The 19,841-nt window shown below is 36.7% G+C and overlaps 2 protein-coding genes across 4 annotated transcripts in view; both read left to right on the top strand.

Annotated features, from left to right (window-relative positions):
* The window catches only part of LOC149710176 (uncharacterized), a 177,256-nt gene that overhangs the window by 28,392 nt on the left and 129,023 nt on the right, over window positions 1-19,841 (top strand). The gene's annotated exons all lie outside the window — the stretch shown is intronic.
* LOC149710178 (uncharacterized) lies at window positions 10,283-12,754 on the top strand. 3 transcript variants are annotated; one of them, XM_089859812.1, is made up of 4 exons: window positions 10,283-10,445; window positions 10,514-10,867; window positions 10,966-11,187; window positions 12,101-12,754. In XM_089859812.1, exons 2-4 carry the CDS (start codon window positions 10,712-10,714, stop codon window positions 12,692-12,694), a joined length of 972 nt encoding a protein of 323 aa, XP_089715938.1. In that variant the 5' UTR covers window positions 10,283-10,445; window positions 10,514-10,711; the 3' UTR covers window positions 12,695-12,754. The 3 variants fall into 3 exon arrangements, with proteins under 3 accessions (XP_089715938.1, XP_089715945.1, XP_089715932.1); XM_089859819.1 differs by having other exon boundaries at window positions 10,511-10,867; XM_089859806.1 differs by having other exon boundaries at window positions 10,283-10,867.

Below are 19,841 nucleotides of genomic sequence, written 5' to 3'. Positions count from 1 at the left end.
ACTTCTCTCGAAGAGAAGTATTATACGCTTCTGATTGTATCTTCTTTTACCTTCTTTATGAGCGAACTTACGCTATATGCATTCTTGAACTCTGAAAGACAGGTCAAGCGATAAAAAATCGGGAAGGTTGAACTTACACGCCCGATACTCTAAACTATAACATTTTAGCATCGCTAGGCATTTAGACTATTTTCACTCCAATTATAATCTACACTATTATGAGAAATTCGTTGCCTGAAGTAGAAAACAAAGGGTACTTTCTACATGTTTAAATTAAATTTAATAATAACTTTAATTTATTTGTCCTTTAAAACACAGTGGGATACAATTAGGTGAGGCCAAGTCGCAGAGGCGTCTTTTAGGCAGTTTTGATCTGACGCGATCCGCATTTTCGAAATCAGATGAGCATGCAATTCGTTTTCTATTACATTTACATTAAAAATGCTCCGCTACACACCTTATTCGCGAAAATGGAAGTTGAAAAGGCATCATTTTGAAACTGGACCAATCCAATTTTATTTTTATCAAGTAAGCCCTCTCTGAATATTTAATTTTGATTATCATTTGAATCTACATTTTTAATTAAAAAAAAATTATAATTTTTAGATTCATATAAGTTTGATGATAAGTAGACCGATTTCATCACTAAATAGACAATTTTTCTTGGATGTCAAGCGCTTTATTTCAAGAGGGTAAACACTCTAAAATTCCCTGTAACCCAAATCACCAATTAAGGATTTTGCGTAATCATTTGAACACTGGCAAGGGTAAGGCATTACGAGATAATCCCATCTAATATTTGTTTGATGTTCTCTTTACAAAAAAGTCTAACAACGATGAGCCCACTTTACAGGGTGTTTCTGAATTAAGGAGAATGTTCTTAGGACGAAAATCAAATGTAATTTCTATGACATTTTGTCGTCCCGGTCATTGTTTTCAAGTTATGATTTGAGTTTTTTAGGGATGACCCGTCATCCCCTTAATTAAATTAGAAATCATTGTCTTCCAGTTTCTTAATTAAATGTAAGAGGTCATCCCTAAAATACTCCAATCTTAACTTGAAAACCGTGACCCTTGTGGCAAAATGGAGATAGAAATTACATTTTCGACTCAAAATCTCCTAAAGAACATCCCCTTAATTTATGGCAATCTTATCAGAAACGCCTTGTATATAATTTCTACAATACCAAGAGAAAAACCAATTTACTTCCTGAAATGGATCTCTGCTAATTATAAATTCAAGTTGATTTCTTTGCTTCATTTAAGATATGAATAATGTATAGTATTTGACCGGTCGGGCCTATTTCGTTCTTCAACTTTGACATCATTTGGGGAGGCGATGGGACCACGAAAGTAGATCGAGTATGACCCCAGGCAGGTGCTATCAAGGAGGGACCAAGGGGCGGAATTTCGGGTTTTGCGCAGAGTAAAAAAGAAAAGAAAAAGAAATGTGAAAGAAACAACGCCCGGTCGGTCTTCTTATATAGAAATTTTTATATTCGACGGCGACTATCAAAAAATGTTAGATGGTCTCCTTTGCTATATGATTAGAGGCAAGCTATGAACCGAAAATGAGGGGCTTGCGAGAGCCCACCACGTTTGGTCCCGCACCATGAGCCGCAGCCGAAATCGCCCCGGGCCACACGAAGGATAAACTTTACGACGTTTGCTAGAACTGATGCTCACCTGCCCGCGTTTGATGCCGCCAAGAAGTGATATCTAGTTCATTAGGGAGAAGGAATAAGATGCCTAAGTATTCGCTTGCCATAGTCCCAGTCCCCCTTTCAAAATACAAGGGAGACGTAAAAGGAGGCCGGGCTATTTTGCCTCTCCTCAGTCTAAAATACAAGTAATTTTCGTCATTCGCGTCGCGCTGACGTGATTTTTTTTCAAGAACTGAGATGCTGGTTGTAATTTAGAGGCGGGGATTAACTCCGGAGTCCGGACCTACGTTTGGAATGGAGATAAAGCTGGAAATGTTGCGAATTTATACCTTATCCCTAACAAAGTAGATATCACTTCTTGATGCCGCTTGTATAAGAATAAAAATGGGTTCATTGTAGCCAGTTTTGATTATTCATAAAAAGATATCTTCCACTTTTTTATATATAAAGACGAATGTTATTATATTTTTCTTATGGACACGAGGAAATGATTCTAAACAAGTCAAGAGTTGTCGTCCGTTGCTCCATATTTTCCAACGTCAAGTTCATAAGATATGTACAATAAGTTTGTCACTGGTTACTGAGAGCTTGTCATGAAGTGACGTGGTGAAACGACGCCTAGTGAGGTGCTGTCAAAGGCTAGAAGATGGGCTGCAAAGCCGAGTGAAGGCAAATCTAGCGTCGTTCTCGAACTAGCTCTCGGTTAGTCTCTAGCATAACGGAGTGTAGGTTTAGTGTCATACTTATGGAACATATTTTATAAATTTATGGTATCACGCAAGCTTGGAGAATAAAGTCGCGGCTACAAAACATCCTTTTCTTTGTGCACATGCGCGTAAAATTCTGCAAAATGTTAATCCGGTACTATTTTTGTTTCAAGGTAGTGAAAAATATTATTCAAAAATTTACAACAACAAAATTAAGTTTGTTTTGGAAATTTTTGGTAGAAAATCTTATTGCACATAAATGCACAAAGCAGTATAGTTAAAAGTAAATATAAATATCATTATTTTTATTTATTTTTGGTAAAGTAATTGACTAGGTGTATCAACATCTGATCTCTAGTTCCTTAGAACTCCATTCATCATAAGCGTCGTCTGCTTCTTTAACTTTCAAACATACGTATTTAAGTCTACGATATTTAAAGACATTAACCGTTTCTGCTCCAAACTTTTAACACGCTCCTGTTAGCCATTGATCTGTGCTTTCAAAACGCTCTTTGGAAAGTTTTTGAGCTGAGAATGGGAAACGCGAAATAGATATCGCATTTTGAAACGCTCTTACCTCGTGATTGAAAAACATTTAAAATTTCCAAAAATCGTTTAAAGGCCGACTTCCAGTGAAAAGGGTTCTAGCGAACTGAAAACCGAGCATCGACACTAACATGGAGAGACCGCGCAGATTTTCGAATGCCCGCTGGGATAATAGTTAGAAGGGTTCTAGCTAACTGAAAGATACACGATAGAGAATTTCCTTCAGAGGAAAGCAAAAATTTGGGAGCAAAAATATTTAAAAGATTTCTATTGTTCATCTTCAGTTCTCTAGAACATGAAGTACGGCTTTCAGTTAGCTGGAACCCTTCCAACGTTTGTCCCAGCGGGGATTCGAAAATCGGCACGGTCACTCAGACCATTGTTAGTCTCGATGCTCGGGTGTTCAGTTCGATAGAACCGTTTTCGCTGGAAGTCGGCCTTTAAAACGGTGTTGAAACATTCCATCTATATAATCCTCTTAACTTCCTCTATCTGTTTTAATTTTAAAGCAATCTCTAAGAAAGTCCCGTTTTCTTTGTGAAGAGTAAAATTAAACCAATGATGATTGAACTTCTGAAGTTTTGACTCGGACTGAGCTGAAGGAAGAAGTTTTGTAAATATGGCGATAATTGAAGACAGATAATAGCGATGGCCGAACGCGATAACTAGACACTACTATAGCTTTATCTTGATTCCAGACACACGAAGTTTATTTAAACTTTTAAAACGTAACAGTGGATGCAAGTAGGGGGAGAAGAGGGGTAGAGTGAATATTGGCACGATCAAGTATGGTATAATACCTTGACTGCTGGAAAATGACACGTTTCGCCACATCATCTTATGCCAATAACACTGCTAATAAGTATATACTCGTCTTTAAATTTTTCTTTAAGGAACGAGTTTGGTCTATTATCGTTTTTTTTTCAAATTTCTTATTTCTTGACATTATAAGATGTTGCGAATCTATTTCTTTAGGGCATTTTTAAAACTTTTTATTTCTTTAAAATTGGTTGGCGGATATAGATTTGTATTAAAGGGAGGGAGAATTGGTTTTAAAATATATTCAAAATAAGTATTACCATTCAACAATTATCTATGACCTACGTCACTTCATGACAAGCTCTCAGTAACCAGTGACAAACTTATGGAGCATATCTTATGAACTTATGGTATTACAATAAGTAGAGATGTGAAATTAAGTTGTGGGAAAAAATATAATTAACGTCTTTTCGGTAATTAATGGCAATTTATTAATTCACGTGTATAGTCTATTAAACCACGTTGATTTCTGAGTGCTTTATACCTAGTTTAGTTTCTTTAAACAGCTCGAACTATAATGGGGAAATAGGAAAAACTGAACACCGAAGTAAGATTACTTTGTTTGCATCTACTTTTTCCAGATCATACTTATTAAAACCCTAAAATATTTCGAAAATTTAGGATTAAATAATTAATTGTACCTAAACTTGGATGGTTTTAAATATCGTTGACAAAAATACGAACGTTTTAGTTTGGGAAGTATAGCAGAAGATGCTTTAGAAACTACTTCATTTTGCCTATCCAAGAAAATTATATACTTTATATCGTGAAAACCATAATTTTCCCACAGAATATTGCATAAAACTAAGGTTGCAGGTCAACATTCGTATATTTCACTCATCCTTTAAGTGCAATTTCTTAGAAATAGTGATAAATATTTGTTATTTACTCTGTTTTGAATTTGCTAGAAGTTTCCAGAATTTGATCCCCTTTAAGTGATGATACAAGCGATGTAAGGTTAATCCTTAAAAACACTTATTTTGAATTAGTTTGGGGAAAATTTTATTTTGACTCCGCAAGCTTTAAAAAGAATTCTAGATTAACAACATTTAACTTATTTAACTTTATCACCATGATATATTGACGTATTTAAAATACCAACTGGTTTTAGTATCATCCCCATTCAAAATAAGTCTGGGCGAGTTCGGACTCTACGACGTTAAAAAATTGCTTCCAATGCTCAACTTGAACGTTCATCGGCACGCCTAAATTATGCAATTTATTCAATTTTAAGCCTAGTTTTTATCTTACGGATTTCCCCGAAGATGCCTGAATACTTTAGCCAATATCATTTCAAGGGATACTATCATCTGAAATAAATTAATTTGATATTTTGAATGATCATGCCATAATTTCATGCAAATGAACTTTTCATAGGCGCATGGACTTTGGTTCAATTTTCCCCAGGTGTCTTACTCAAACATTATTCTTTCTTATCATATTTCAATTCCATACTTGATTTAGCGCAAGCTCTATCAGAGCGTTACTAACAGATAGACAGACTAAGATGGTTCTTTCTTATTATAATAATTTATATTTTTTTACACAGTATTGAAAAGTATATAAGTTTGGGAAAACTCGAGATTTTAAACATAATAGGTTCTTCGTGTATATGTATTTCCGGCGTTATGCTCATGCGTAGAATGTTTTTAACAGAATTTCAACTGACCAATCGCGTACAATTACGAGTGCTTTAATTTGTTCTGAGAAGGTGTATGACATTGAGAGCGCCTAGTTAATTTTTTCCCCCAATTACATCCGCCATTCATAAATGTTAAATAGCTCTCTCTCAGCTCGACAATAGAGGCGCTAGTAGTAATTTCTTTTGGCCAAGCCAATCTGTGATTGTTCAGTAGTTCTCACTATAAGTTGATATATCTAATTGCTAAGCCTAATTACTCAAAATAATTATTTTCTTCGAATGTTCAATAGACCTAAAAATAAAATAAACAAGCTGGCCATATATATATACGCCCGTTAAGGGGCAAATTGAAAATGAAGCAAGCGCCATCTAGTGAACAGAAATACAAACTCAAAGGTGATATTTTTTCATTGGCTAAAAACATTCTGACACCAAAATTCTGCCTCTGCGCATTTCTAAGCGAACCAATAAGATCACCCCTCATTCGTGAAAGCCCGGTTTAGAAACTCGTATGGCCGTTGTAAATTTTGAATGAATTTATTTTTAGGTGTATTGCTGTTCATCAACATCGTAACTCGCGCAAAACGATAGTGCAGGTACTTCTTAATAATTCCAAGTGATAGGGTTCCTTTAAATATATCTTTCTCAGTTCGGAAAGTGGTAAACCTCTCTAACCATCCCATCGACATTTTGAAAATGAAGAAAAAAGTTGACATTTGTTGGTTTCGTGAAAAATAGTTTGAAATTTTCGGCCTTCCTACTGTTTCTTGTTCTTGCTTTCTTTTTTTACCTTTCAAATTAAAATGGCTGCCGATAATTTTCAGTTCAAACGCGCCGCCCTCGCGTTCATTTTACTTCTCAAAATTGGATGAAGTTGAGTTACGTCTTCGGCCACCACTCGCCATTAACAGACCCATCATAATACAAGTTCATTTAGAAAAAAAACGTATTTACTTAAAAAATTAAAAAAAAAACAGGAAAATGTATATATAGCTAGCGTATAAGTCATGTTCTAAATTTGCTTTTTATTTTTTAATTTAGTCATCCGCCCAAAGTATTTATAATTTATCTTAATTCGGAAGCTTTCAATATATTGTAGCAAACACTTCCAAGAAAAAAAACTTTTAAAATGTTGAGCCAATTTTGTAAATGAAAATATAAAGCCGATTCACAAAAAATTGATGTATTTTCCAATTAAGTATTTGGTTTACCAATTATAATTTTGGACTAGCGCGTACGATGAAGTAAGAGAAGTTATGGCGTGTTAAAACGCATTGTCAAATTACATAAGAGATAGTATAGTGTCAGCAGGAAAACTTAATTGTGATACGTGGAATCTTTCTCTGACGGATATATGATAAGTGAGTCAAGCAGTCGGTAGTGTTGTGCAGTAATGTTAGCCAAGCTTCTGTACGACAAAGTTTGAGGGAATACGACACATGTCAGCGATAGGTACCAAACTGTCCTGTGCGCACCATGACACCACCTCCCAAGTAAACCTCATTCCTTCCCAGCTTGAACACGTCATGAAACCTTCCTAATCTCATCCTTGCAAAGGACCCTTATTGGGGATCCAAAGTATATCTTCGGGACACTACAGGCATTTAGTATATGTATGATTTCTATGTTTTGCTGGTAATGTATATTAATAAGTTTGAAATAGTTGGAACAGAATTAGTAAGGTAATCAAAAGACTAATTTCTGAATCCGTGACCTGCAGTATTTGGAACCAATGATTATACAAAATGTGATTTTAAATAATCCTTGATGGGACAGAGTGGATTGGATTTTTCTACTGAATGTCTAGACCAAGTTGACACTGAGTTGGCCGAAGTCGAATTTCCGCAATGGTATTTTATAACGGCGCTTTCCAAGCTACCATGGCAAAATAAGGTTAAGATTTGTTAGTGTATGTTCTCTTCTTATTCATATTAAAAGATAGTCGTGTAACTTTTAAAAGAAGCCTTTAGCCCTTTCTCTAGGAGGTAAGTTAATGGGGCACCCCGTAGCTTAGCCAACAAGACATCTATCTGGATGAGTTCGCAGACTTATAACCCCCATTGTGAATAATACTACGCCAGGGCAGAGACAAATTACACTCTCCGAGATAGATGCAAGCGAAAAGAAAAGCTGCTTGCATGCCTCTGGATTTGTAATTTAAATCTACATAAGTTAAGCTAGACCTGCCCAAACTGAATTACCTATAGGAAACAGAATTTTCGAAGATAAGTTTCTCCATAAGTTTATAAGATATGTTCCATAAGTGTGTCACTCGTTAATGAGAGCTTGTCATGAAGTGACGTAGGTGAAACGTCATAGATTCTTGTAAAGCGACGCGTAGTGAGGCCTTGTCAAAGGCTTAGTACAGACTAAAGAGGAGGATGGACTGCAAAACCGAGTGTAGTCAATTCTCACGTCGTTCTTGAACTAGCTCTCATTAAGCCTCTAACATTACGAAGTATGGGCAGTGACATACTTATGGAACATACCTTATAAACTTATGGTTTCTCTTAAGATTTTGATTGAAGTTATCATGTGCTAAGAAAGATTTTCCTAATCTGCCACCATCTTGGAAATCGCGACCAGATATAAAACACTTCCGTAGCTTGTGACCTTTGAACTTACAGTTTTCGCTAAAGTGGCTACAGAAAATTTCTTCCCCCTCTCACAGCTTAAATTTGAGTACAGAGTTGCTAGGTCCTCTGTGAGTTAAACTGAACTGCTATCCTTTCTTTTTGCAACCTCTTGACACACCAACGGCCTGGCAACACTGGGGGAACGGTAGAAAGCCTCTTTAGTGGAAACTATGACACTGGTTCGCTCCATTCTAAAGAACAGCTGTAAGGTTTGTAGTTTGAATAGGCCAATATCTTTTAAAATGTCAGAAAGAAAAGTGATCAAAACATAAAGTCCGGATAACGCATTTAATGTCTCCATCGGCTTATCCTATTTCTGATTCAAGTGTCAGAATTTTGAGTCTACCTAAAACACAGCGGTTTGCTAACTTTTCAAGGATGCCACGTACTTGGGGTACAGCAATCAAGGCTTAATTAAACCAGGTTTCAAGATAATTAATTTAGAATTTTTTTCTTACGACACATTCAAAATTAAAACAAATCCTTAACTAATATTTTAATGCATTCATAAAACACGTGACATTCTTCTGTACACAACTGTAAAATTGCGCGAAAATTGAAAACATGGCTCAACGGAAATTGTTATAGTTTAAGTTGTATTACGTTAACGGCCTATCCGAATACCTGGTGTTTAAGAAAGGTCCGTCCGCAGTGTTCTTTGGACAATTTCAACTCGAAAAGTTTCTATGACATTTTTGTCTGAGGTGTACATTTTTCCAAGTTAATATTGGAGTATTTTTTCGGATGACCCCTTAAATTTAATTTGATAGATAATGCTAATTTAATCAAGGGGTAATTACTAATAAGTAAAACACTCCAAATATAAATTGAAAACGGTGTCCCTTGTTTACATTTTCGACTCGAAATCGCCCAAAGAACATTCCCCCTTAATTTCTGATATATCTTTCAGAAACACCCTGTACAATCATCACTTTATATTTGGCGAGTTTGTGGCCATCCATATTTAAGGGTGCAACTGGGGTTAGTGGTTCACCACCAAGAATCTCAGCATCGCTTTAAATTGATTATACACCCGAGGGTGAATTGGGCTAGGTGTTTCCTCGCCAAAAATAGTAAATTACAAAAATCTATCCAACCAATTGATTAATTACCCTTTCGGGTTATTCGAAGTTTTAGCTTCCATCTCTCGAACAGTTTTTAACTGAAAGACTGGTACTTCCAAAGTATAGGAGGTCAGATCTGGATTTTTTCTCCTTGATAGAAATATCGTTAATTAAAAAATGTTTAAAAGGGGTCATGGACCGGGCAAGCGTACTAATCACTGGCCTATCACGGGTAACAGGCGGGTGCATGCATGGTTAAAGCAAATCGCTCAAGGACCTGGAATTGATAAACATAGTCCGTGACAGTTTTTGGCTATTCGTCATCGTCAAACCAACCTCTGCTATTTTCAAAATTATGGGATTTTTTCTTTCCTCTTTCGCACCTTATTGCATCAAACCTGATTTATGTTAATCACCCAAAAAGTTCTCCAATTTTCATATTAACTAAACAGGAATATTTTGAAATTATTGATCAGTGGCTTTCGTAATTAACCAATCAATAACTTCATTTTGAAATTTCTCTCAAGTTAGGTCCCCCTATATGTGGTGTCAGTGTTTCCCACAAAGTTTTCGAAGTTGCGACAAATCTTTTGCGCTAAAATAAATATAAGACACATTTTTTCATAATAACAAAGATAATAATATAGACCAATTATTACTTAAAACTAACTAGTTTTTCAATTATATATGTATATTGTTTCAATTTTGTCTGTCTTAGGAGGCTGTCTCAGATTCCCTTATACCGATTATGGATTACAAGTAAATCCGAAGCTCATAATCCCCACATCAGAAGCCTCTTCCAGCTCTGCGTTGGTGATGAATTTTTCTATGGCTGCAACCGTAGCGCCCTTATGCGGAATTTTCGATTCTAGCTGCCAAAAATTTAAACAAAAACGTTCCACTAGCTAAAAGGTGCGTCGTAATTTTTTGTCAAAGCCAGTAAGAGAGCAAGGGAGAAGGGGAAAAACATATTTCTGCTAAAAAATAGATACAAGCAGAGGCTAGTGAATGTTTTTTAAATTCGAAATTTTGATGGGATATATAGTTATGGTGACGTCAATCCCCTTCAAAAAATATCCCCCTCTTTAATCTCATTGCCTCTCGACTTAACAAGGGGAAACAAATTTCAACCCTATGTGTGCTAAAAAAGGGAGCTTCCGGAAAATTTTCATCGCTATCGCCGGTTACAGTATTAAGGCCTGGTCACACACTCACACTTCAACGCGCGCTTCGTCGTGCAAACCGGTTTGTATCGGGAGGCCCAAGCGTGTAGACGGGACGACGGATAGTCGTGCAAACCGCCAAGCTCGGCTTGAGTAACCAAAGAATTAGTACGTGCAAACTCGGCTTGCACATGGGCTTGCACGGTAAAGAGTGTGCATATGGACAGTATCAACTGTACTTTGTTACACTGTACAAGTTGTATCTTCAGCAGGAACGGAAATAAGCAAACACAGTGATCAATTGCCATTAATTTTCGCATCGAATAATATTACTGGAGTGGGAGTGAAAATAGCTTTCGTTAATATTGCTCCATGGTGGCAGATTTGTATCACCGTAGCAGTGTTGTAGCAATATTATCGTCGGTTTTTCCTTTTGCCGAAGTGGAGGACTATTGCGCAAATGCTCAAATATGTCTGATATACGCAATTTATCAAAACAATTTATAGCAGACTTTATAGAATTATACCAATCATTGCCATGTCTTTGGAAAATAAAATCAAAAGAATATTCGGACCGCAATAAGAAACATGCAGCATACCTTACAATGGTCAACAAATTAAAGGAGGTACGTAATACATAAGTAATGGGAATTGTGGTTTCAAATAATGATTATGGCATTATGTTGTTCAAAACGGTGACTATGATTGAATGCACTTATGAAAGGTGGAGGCTGACGCTGACAGGGACGCAGTAATCAGGAAAATAAATTCACTGCGTAGTTCTTACCGCAAAGAAAAGAAGAAGGTTTTGGAGTCGCAAAAGTCAGGAGCTGGCGCGGATGAAGTACATGTACCCACGCTGTGGTATTACTCGTTATTCAACTTTTTGGACGACCAAGAAATAGCTCGACCTTCAGTGTCAAACTTTGAAGAATCCCTTTCACATGTAAGAGAAGGAACAGGGTTGTGTTGTTTGCACCCAGTATTTATTTTCGTAATGTCATTGTTACATTGTTTAATTGGTTATGTTACAAATCGAATTTTGCCAGGGAACACTTCCTTCATTGTTAACATACAATAAGAACTGTTCTCTGTTCTGCTTGGCATCATTAGCAATCGCTCTATAGTGTCCTCTCTGAAGGTCAGTAAGATTGTCATCAGTGGTCCGTAAACCTAATGATAGTGACCCTCGAATAGTGTCTTCCTTATCTGTGCTCCCAGCCGGCATGTAGCTTGTTGAATTATGTCTTATTAGAAAGTTATGAAGCACACAACATGCCATAACAGCAACGTCTATATTTTCAAGTTGTAATTTAATGCTAGTATGAAACAGACGAAATCGAGCAGCTAATATACCAAAAGCATTTTCGACGACACGCCTTGCTCTTGATAGGCGATAGTTATATATTGTACGTTCATTTGTAATCTCTCTTTGATTATAGGGTTTCAAAAAGTTAGGGGTTAAAGCAAATGCTTCGTCGCCTATGAACACATAATTGAGTATTTTATTCGAGTTATTTAGCTGTTCTGGGTCCGGAATGTGTAACGAGTTCGCTTTCAATTTTCTGTGGAATATTGTCTGCTCAATTACACCTCCATCCGAGATTCTGCCATTTACACCAAATTCTGCTATGATGAACTCGTAGTTTGCATTAACCACTGCCATCAACACCATACTATGGAACCCTTTATAGTTATAAAAGTATGAACCGCTTTGCGGTGGTGGTATAATTTTAACGTGTTTGCCATCTACGGCACCCAGGCAATGGGGAAAATTCCACTTTCTTTCAAAGTCGTGCGCTATTTGCTTCCATTCTTCCTGTGATGTTGGTACCTAAAATGAAATTAAAATGTTTCAGGATGAGAACTCCATTGAGTCAGTGGTATCGCCTCAAGACCAGGAATATCGGCCGCCATCACAATCCTCTAATAACAGCAGTTGCACAACGGATCCGTCACCGCAAGACCTGGACTTGTTACCCCCTACTCCAAGTAGCGAATGTGCATCAGCACCACCCAGACGCGTAAATAATAACAAAAGGGGTCGAGAGATTGACAATGTTATAGCTACGGTTGGTAAAAAGCTGTCAGAAGCAAGAACCGAGGACCAGCATGACGTGTTTGGACGCAATGTGGCACATAAGCTTCGAAACATGCCCAAGGAACAACGTATATTTGCTGAAAAGTTAATTAACGACGCTTTGTTCGAAGGAGACCTAGGAACCCTGTCGCGGAATTGTTGCATTCACATTCCAACTACCAATACTACGCCATTACAAATCCCTACTCAGCCAATCTTCGTGAACGCTATACCGTCGAACATGGATATCCATGCAACACCCTCCCAAGACACCCATACCACAACCGCGACTACTATGAATAGCATTGAAACTTATGTTGCTGCTCATGCAACTATTGGTGATTATGTGACTAATTACCACCCAGAACAATAATTGGATTACTATGTTGCACACAAGGCCTATGTAATAAATAAAGATTTAACAAACTTAAAACGTTGTTTTACCTTCATGTATTGCTTTCGCAAAACCATAAAGATGGCTCGACATGTGTCCGGGATAATAGCAGATAACGACTGATGGGAAATCGCGGTAGAAAATCGTAGATCTCGGTATGATCTTCCAGTAGCTAGAAAGCGTAAAGTACTGCTCAATCTTTCATGCGGAGATATGGCTTCGCGCATCACAGTATCTTGGCGTTGTATTTTAGGTGTCACCAAACGAAGTAATTTAGTATATGCGTTGACATCCATTCTGAGATAACTACGCCAGTCATCAGGATCTTCTCTTAAATCGTTCATTAAATGTATATGTGAATGTCTTTTTCGACGTAGCAGCCATGTTTTACACCATTTACTTCGTGGGCGTTTCTGGCTCTTGCGTTTCAATAATAAAGAATAGAGAAAACCATATAATAAGAACATATCACTAGGGCACATTTTGCGATCATGGACGTTATGGCACCTCTGCAACAGAAAAGCCAATAATGACGTTTGCACAAACATTAGCATCGTGTGGACGCAAGAAGGGTGTTTCAGTTGTATTGCGCAAATTATACATATGTCAGGGTCGCTGTCGTTTGGCCGCGGTGCAAACCGAGTTTGCACGAACAAATTCTTCAGCAGTGCAATGTTTACGCAAATCGCGCTAATCGATTTGCACAAGCCAACGTCATTCCGTCCACACGCTCGGGTTTCCCGACACAACTAGGTTTGTTCAAGGACGTTTGCGGTTAAAAATGAGCGTGTGACCAAGACGAGAGTAGAGCGTGCAAACTAGCACTCGCGCATGCGTAAGCAACGCACTTCCGAAGGGTTAGCACGTGCAATCTCTTTGTGTACAACAAAGCTGGTGTCTGTAGACGGGGGCCAAGCCGTGTGCTCCGTCGATTTGCACATGTTTTTATGCCGTTTGCACAAGCTTTATTACTATCGTTTGGACGTTGGAGGTGTGTTCCGTGTTTCTGCACAATCTGTACCGTTAAGGCAAATCGCTATCGTGTGACCGGGCCTTTACTGTGTAATGTCACGTGGGCTGTTTTTACTCTTTGAACTTTGTTTCATTACGGTTTTAAGTCACGTGACCTTTTTTCGTTAAGGGAGAAATCTTGGCGTCAGCCCATTAATGTTACAATTTTTGCCGAGTTAAGTTAATAGACCAAATAGCTTCAACAACGAGGGAAATTATTTCGAAGTGGAATATTTCCCAAATTAACTTAAGGTGAGTTAAAGTCGCTCTGTTTATTTCGACCGAATGTGGGATTTAAATAGGAAATATTTGCAAATTCTTGAAAGGGTTTGGCCCCGTTGTTTTGATAACCGTTCGGTAAGCTACAGTATGATTGGTCCGTGCGAGGGGTGGGACACTTTACATGAAGTAGGATCATTTCCTACAGTTCTCATTGCAAGCATGGTCCTTTTCGTGAAACACGTTAGGTCCCAATTAATAGGGTGGATTTTCCTCTAGTGGCTAGCAACTAGGGCTGTGCGAATAGTGGTTTTTAAAACCGAACCGAATACGAATCGAATAGTAAATCTCCTATTCGAAATCCGAATCGAGTACTCGTTCAAACGAATATTACTCGTTTTTTAAAAAAACTGGTTCCAGCACTCCTTTTTTTCGATTAATCGGTTTTACCAGACGAATATTCGTTTCAAAGTGATTAATCGTTTTCTAAATGCACCTAGCAGTACTAGTTTTTTTAAAAGAGTACTCCAACAATTTTAATACTAGGTTTTATCAGACGAATATTCTTTTCAAAACGATTAATCGTTTCATAAATACACGTAGCAGTCTAAAAATATTGTATTTCCCCATAGAGTGGAATTTTTCCTAAGACTGAGTAATTATTGAGAGAAAAAAAAACATCGCGAATTGCGCAATCGCGTTGAAATTCCATAAACAAAACAGCTCCATATATGTCATGTGACCACAGTCCCTCCCATTTTCAATCGAATACTCGTTTTCTATTCGAATTTAGCCCCTTGGATGCGATTACTCGGTTTAGGGAGCTGTATTCGTATTTAAATCGGTTATTCGAATTTCTTTTCGAATAATCGTTTCGTGATTCGAATACTCGTTTTTTTCCAAATGGCAAATTCGATTCGTCGAATCGAATAATCGATTCGAATTAAACGAATACTATTCGAAAATTCGAGTATTCGCACAGCCCTACTAGCAACTAAGTTAGGCAGTCCAAGAAAGATTTTTTTTCCAATACGCCGCCATCTTGATAAATGATTGCCAGAAATATAATAAAAAACCTTCTTTATGAAACAACTTCCACGCGTTTCAACCGATTTTACAAATATTTAGTATACTGGTTTCCTAATGGCAAAAAAATAAATATGTATTGTGTTTATTTTTCAAATACGTTAAGTATTACGCTATACATAACTCTTAATAAATAATAAGAAATGACCGAAGTAGTAGCATTTCACCGCATAATACAATCATAAATATCGTTATAGTTTGTGAATAGATGGCGCTGTAGACCGAAGTTGCTAACCAAGGCCTACTTATTCTACTACTACACTCTTTTTGAATAATCTTGCTGAAGACGTTTACGCACAGGGCATAGTCGAGCCATCCAATAGGTGAAATACTTCGGATATTTATTTCAAATGCAGTATTTAGTCAATTTCCGACCCCTCAGTTGGTAGGGAGCGCCGTAAATCGGCGAGATTAATTTTGAAGTTGGGGCGGGATGGCTATTTTGGCGTCATTAAATATTATTCTAGCGGTTTCTGTAAGACTTCTCTCTCGTGCTCTCGCTCTTCTCGATTGAGAATATTGTAGTAGGATTAAAAGGGTGTCCCCCACGCCATTTTTATTTTTATATAATAAATGTTGAAATAAGGAATTTTGACTGGGTGTTTGTAGGCGTAAAGGCTTAATGTTATCGTCGGTGGCCGCTAACGAGCGCCTGTCAGCGCCAAACATTAATCGTCTCGTGACCTTTCATTGTCTTTGAGTATAGCCTTTGATTACCGCCTACCCTCGCGTGCCCAAAGCAAGCAGAAATTAAAAATATATCGTTTGAAATTTTTGAAAAAGTGATTTTAAGTATGTTGAATTAATACTAATTTAGTTCTAATTTAATCGCCGAATATTTTAATTTAATATTTACATAAGAATTCAAAACAAGCAGAACTGCAGCGTTCCATTGTTTTGTTTTATCATGAACCATTTTGACGTTTTGTAACTAAGTACATCGTTATATTGACAACAAGCTAAGGTACTTGGGTCTTTCAAGTGTCACTAAATACCGAACAGTTTAATGTCCATGCCACTAAACATTAATTAGTCTTTGGACCCTTCCAAATGAAATATCCGCATACTGTTAATTGTTTTTAGAAACTAATGTTTTCAACTTTCTAAGTTCAATAAATCGATGTTTAATAAGGGGCTATTCATAAAACTACAATATCACTGATCTAGAATACAACCTTCTTTACAGGCTTAATGGCTAGGGGTTCTCGAACTCTATCAAACCACTTCCAAAACATTCCTCTAGCGTTACTGTTATCAATCATGCGGTTTTCTCAAATTCCCAAATTTACGAATTGTAACTACAAAGAACAAACACGTAAGCAGACATACCACTCTCTCAAAAATATGTAAGATTTCATTGCAAGAAATGAAGTTAAAAAAAAAAAATTGGATTTCAAATCCTGAAATTTCAATTAAAATCTACATTAAATCATTTCCCCAACAACAACCTTTTATATGAACCCGAAATTTTAATTTAGATAAGAGTAAATTATTTTTCGATTAGATTCCGATAAAAAAGATCGATTCGTTTTAGTCTAAAAAATAAAGTCAAGCCAATATGAATAGCCATTCATTTTCCCAAATTCGTTTAAAAATAAACTACGGCTAACGATAAGAAAACGTTAAAAAATGGAGAGGAGAGGGGGGAGGGGTTGCAGACGAGATATTCGAGGGGCCCTTCACCGAGCGGAGGCGTCTTGAAAATCATGCGCTACCAGATAGAAAGATAGATGACCTTACAGGTCAAATTAGAATTGCCGCAAAATTAGCCTGGTACTAGAAAAGATATAGATTTTAATGGTGTCTTTAAAAATGTCGTAAAATTCTGGTATAGAAGAAAAAAATTAGAAGGTAAATTTTATCCAGGTAAAAAAGTTGACAGAAAGCGTCTTGATAATGTGAAAAAAAGTGGCAATAGATAATCAAGAGGCCTTTCGCGTGATGAAGTTGACTCTTCTCTATTTTACTGATTACTCGCGTCTCTTTGCAGTAATATTAAACGCTTAAGGATGTACAAATTGCATTGGGGTGTTACAGTCCGGTGAAATGGGTTTTTAAGTATATTAAAACTGAGGAGTTTGGCTTCCGAAGTGAAAGATTTTTCTTTGCGTTTTTCGAAAGTTTAGAATGCAACTTATCATGGATTTGAGTAACCCGCCATTCATGCTTCGAAATGTTTCTTACAAATTCTGTAGAGCTAGTTACGTAATGAAAACTGTCTTAGTGGACAGTGGCTAGAAAAAGTAAAAGATAAGAGAATAAAATGTAGTGACTGTAGTGCCAGATATCAGAAGAAAATGAGCTCATTTTCTTCCGCAGATATTAAAAATTTTCAGGTTAAAGACATGATTATAAAACATCAATTATTTGAGAAATAATAATTATCATTTGCCTTTATTTATAAATTGTTGATTTTATAATACATGCGGGATAGGTTAGTTGTTAGAGGTATGTTTGTTTAATACGTCTATCGTTTAATTAGTAACGATGTCACATTTTAGCTTGCTAATTATAATTAGTGAAGTAATAGTCAGAACCCAGCCATATAAGAGCAACTCTAGCTTTCTCATCTCATAATTGTTACACATGGTCGTATGAGAGCGCCTGAAATATAGCAATGTTATAATAAATTCGTAATGAATCATTAAATATAAAACTTCAAATTTAGAGCCAAAAAAAGAAAGAAAAAATCGAAAAAATTACATATCCCCAAAAATATTTCAAAACAATTTCAGACTTCTAGTTGAAATATTAAAATGAAAAAGAACTAGGTAAATCTGGCACCATCAAAAAGGAGCGTCCTGTTTTGGGGGCACGCATCAAACACGCGTAATAATTTGATAAGAAATGCATGGCGCTTAAAAACATCAGAAAAACGCTAGAAAAAGATTAAGCATTGAGATGGCCGCAGTACTTTATACTGGTTTCCTCGAGACATTAGCGCCAGTAAGCGAGAAGAACTCAAAAAGATACAATACATTCTCTGTTGTATTGTATTTCTGAGGTTGAGATTCTTCTGTCCGATATTACCCCAAAAGATCATCCTAAGATGGCCAAGACCAACCGAGGGGAGAGCGTAGAGGGGGTCGCGTTAATGACGTGGGTGTGGTAAGAGGAAACGCATTCCGGGCACGTGCCCCAGCAAGCGAACTTATCCAACTTGCTCCAAGAGAAATACCTTTAAACAAAATTAACCGCCGCCGCTGCTTTGGGATGAAAAATGCCCTGAGGGATAAAACCAGTCTTCATTATAAGACGAGTTGAATATGGTTTTTCGGGTGTATTGTTATGTTTAGACACAAAGGGGGGGAAAGGTGGTTGTTGTTTAGAGAGTAAGGTAGAAGGGTGAAATTAACTTCCACCAGACCTATTTTCATTTAAACGTACGTTATTATTGAAACTTTGTCACTGACACCTGAGATGACGTATGAGTTCGTGGTCAAGCTTCACATATTTCAAGCTTCAATTTCGTTAAGGTACATAGAGATGTGAAATAACCGTAATTTTTAAGGATGGTAATTTACCGATTCAAACTTCCGGAAAAAATAAAATTACTGTTCTTTCCGTAGTTTACTTTTTTCTTGTGTATAAAGGCCTGTTGTCTACTAATTAAACCCCATTTAATTACGAGCACTTAATACATAGTTCAGGTGTTTTAAACTAATAAGAAATTGAGGAAAAACTCTAATACAAAGAAAATTATGACAAATTTTTTGCAGTCTCTGGCAGTACGTCTAGCTACACTCGGTTTTGACTGGGCGTTTTTCGTGCGTTTTTCGCAAAATGTTGCGTAAATGTAAAAAAGTTTACCATTTTTTTTGCGAAATACGCGTTTTGCCGTCGAAGGCTCTATTTCTATTTTTCGTTTTTTTTCCTTTGCGTTTTTTCTTACGCACTAACCGACCAATCATAGGCTTTCTTGGTTTGACGTCACTAAACACACGGGTAAAGGTTTTGATTTGTGTCGCCATTTTATAATCTACATTCGCTGAGCGTATGTGCTAAGCCTTGGTTGGTACTTGCTTGTGATTTAGAAATTATACAAATTAGAACCACGTGGCTTTTTGATATTTATATGTCGAAATTCAATACGAAATTACTAATAGGAAAAATTATGAAGTATCCATATCTTTTGCGATAAAATATAACAGAATAACTTCAACCGCCGCAATGTTCGCATACTTTGCGGGTTTATTTTCTCGTTTTGCACTCAGTGAAAACCGACACGCGTCAATAAAAACCACTGCCGCGAATTTTACGTTTTTGCGTTATTTTGCGATATTTTTGCGCAACGAAAAACGCCCAGTGAAAACCCAGTGTAGTACGCTAAGTTTCACTGAAAAAGGTTCTGACTCTAAACACCAAAATTTGGAAATAGTTTCGTAATTTACAATGGTAATTTGCTGGTAAATTACGATCGATAAATTACGGTATGATATAAATCGGTAATTTTGCAATGGTATTTGGTAAACTAGTGGCAAGTTTCCAGTGATGTTGTGCTTCAAAATGGTGAAAAAGCTATTTCAAAGTATAACTAGTGTAAAAGTCCGATAGACGTGCTTTTTATGGCTTTGAACCTCTATTAAATGACACCCAAAAAGGTATTTTAATATTGAACAATATTAAAATTGACTTCCTCGAACCATATGGTCTAAAATTATGAATTGAAAATCTACGAAAATAAATTTATTCCAATTATCAAAAACGTTTAATTTATACCATTTAAGGCGTGACCCATTTCTATCATCATCCTCTCCGCTAGTATTTCATAAATACAGCCCAGAAAAATATTGGTGTTGCCCATCTAGTT

Source organism: Phalangium opilio, unplaced genomic scaffold (genome assembly GCF_054372755.1).
Source record: "Phalangium opilio isolate 3A_F unplaced genomic scaffold, DU_Popi_V2 ptg000011l_1, whole genome shotgun sequence".
NCBI classification, from domain to species: domain Eukaryota; kingdom Metazoa; phylum Arthropoda; class Arachnida; order Opiliones; family Phalangiidae; genus Phalangium; species Phalangium opilio.
This window is presented reverse-complemented; position numbering and strand designations above follow the sequence as displayed.

What these genes read in the sequence shown, in the direction of transcription:
- LOC149710178 (XM_089859812.1), top strand. Translation starts at nt 10,712, where the DNA reads ATGTCTGATATACGCAATTTATCAAAACAATTTATAGCAGACTTTATA. An exon ending in TGGTCAACAAATTAAAGGAG is followed by an intron (nt 10,868 to 10,965) that starts GTACGTAATACA and finishes CACTTATGAAAG; the next exon opens with GTGGAGGCTGACGCTGACAG. An exon ending in TTGAAGAATCCCTTTCACAT is followed by an intron (nt 11,188 to 12,100) that starts GTAAGAGAAGGA and finishes AAAATGTTTCAG; the next exon opens with GATGAGAACTCCATTGAGTC.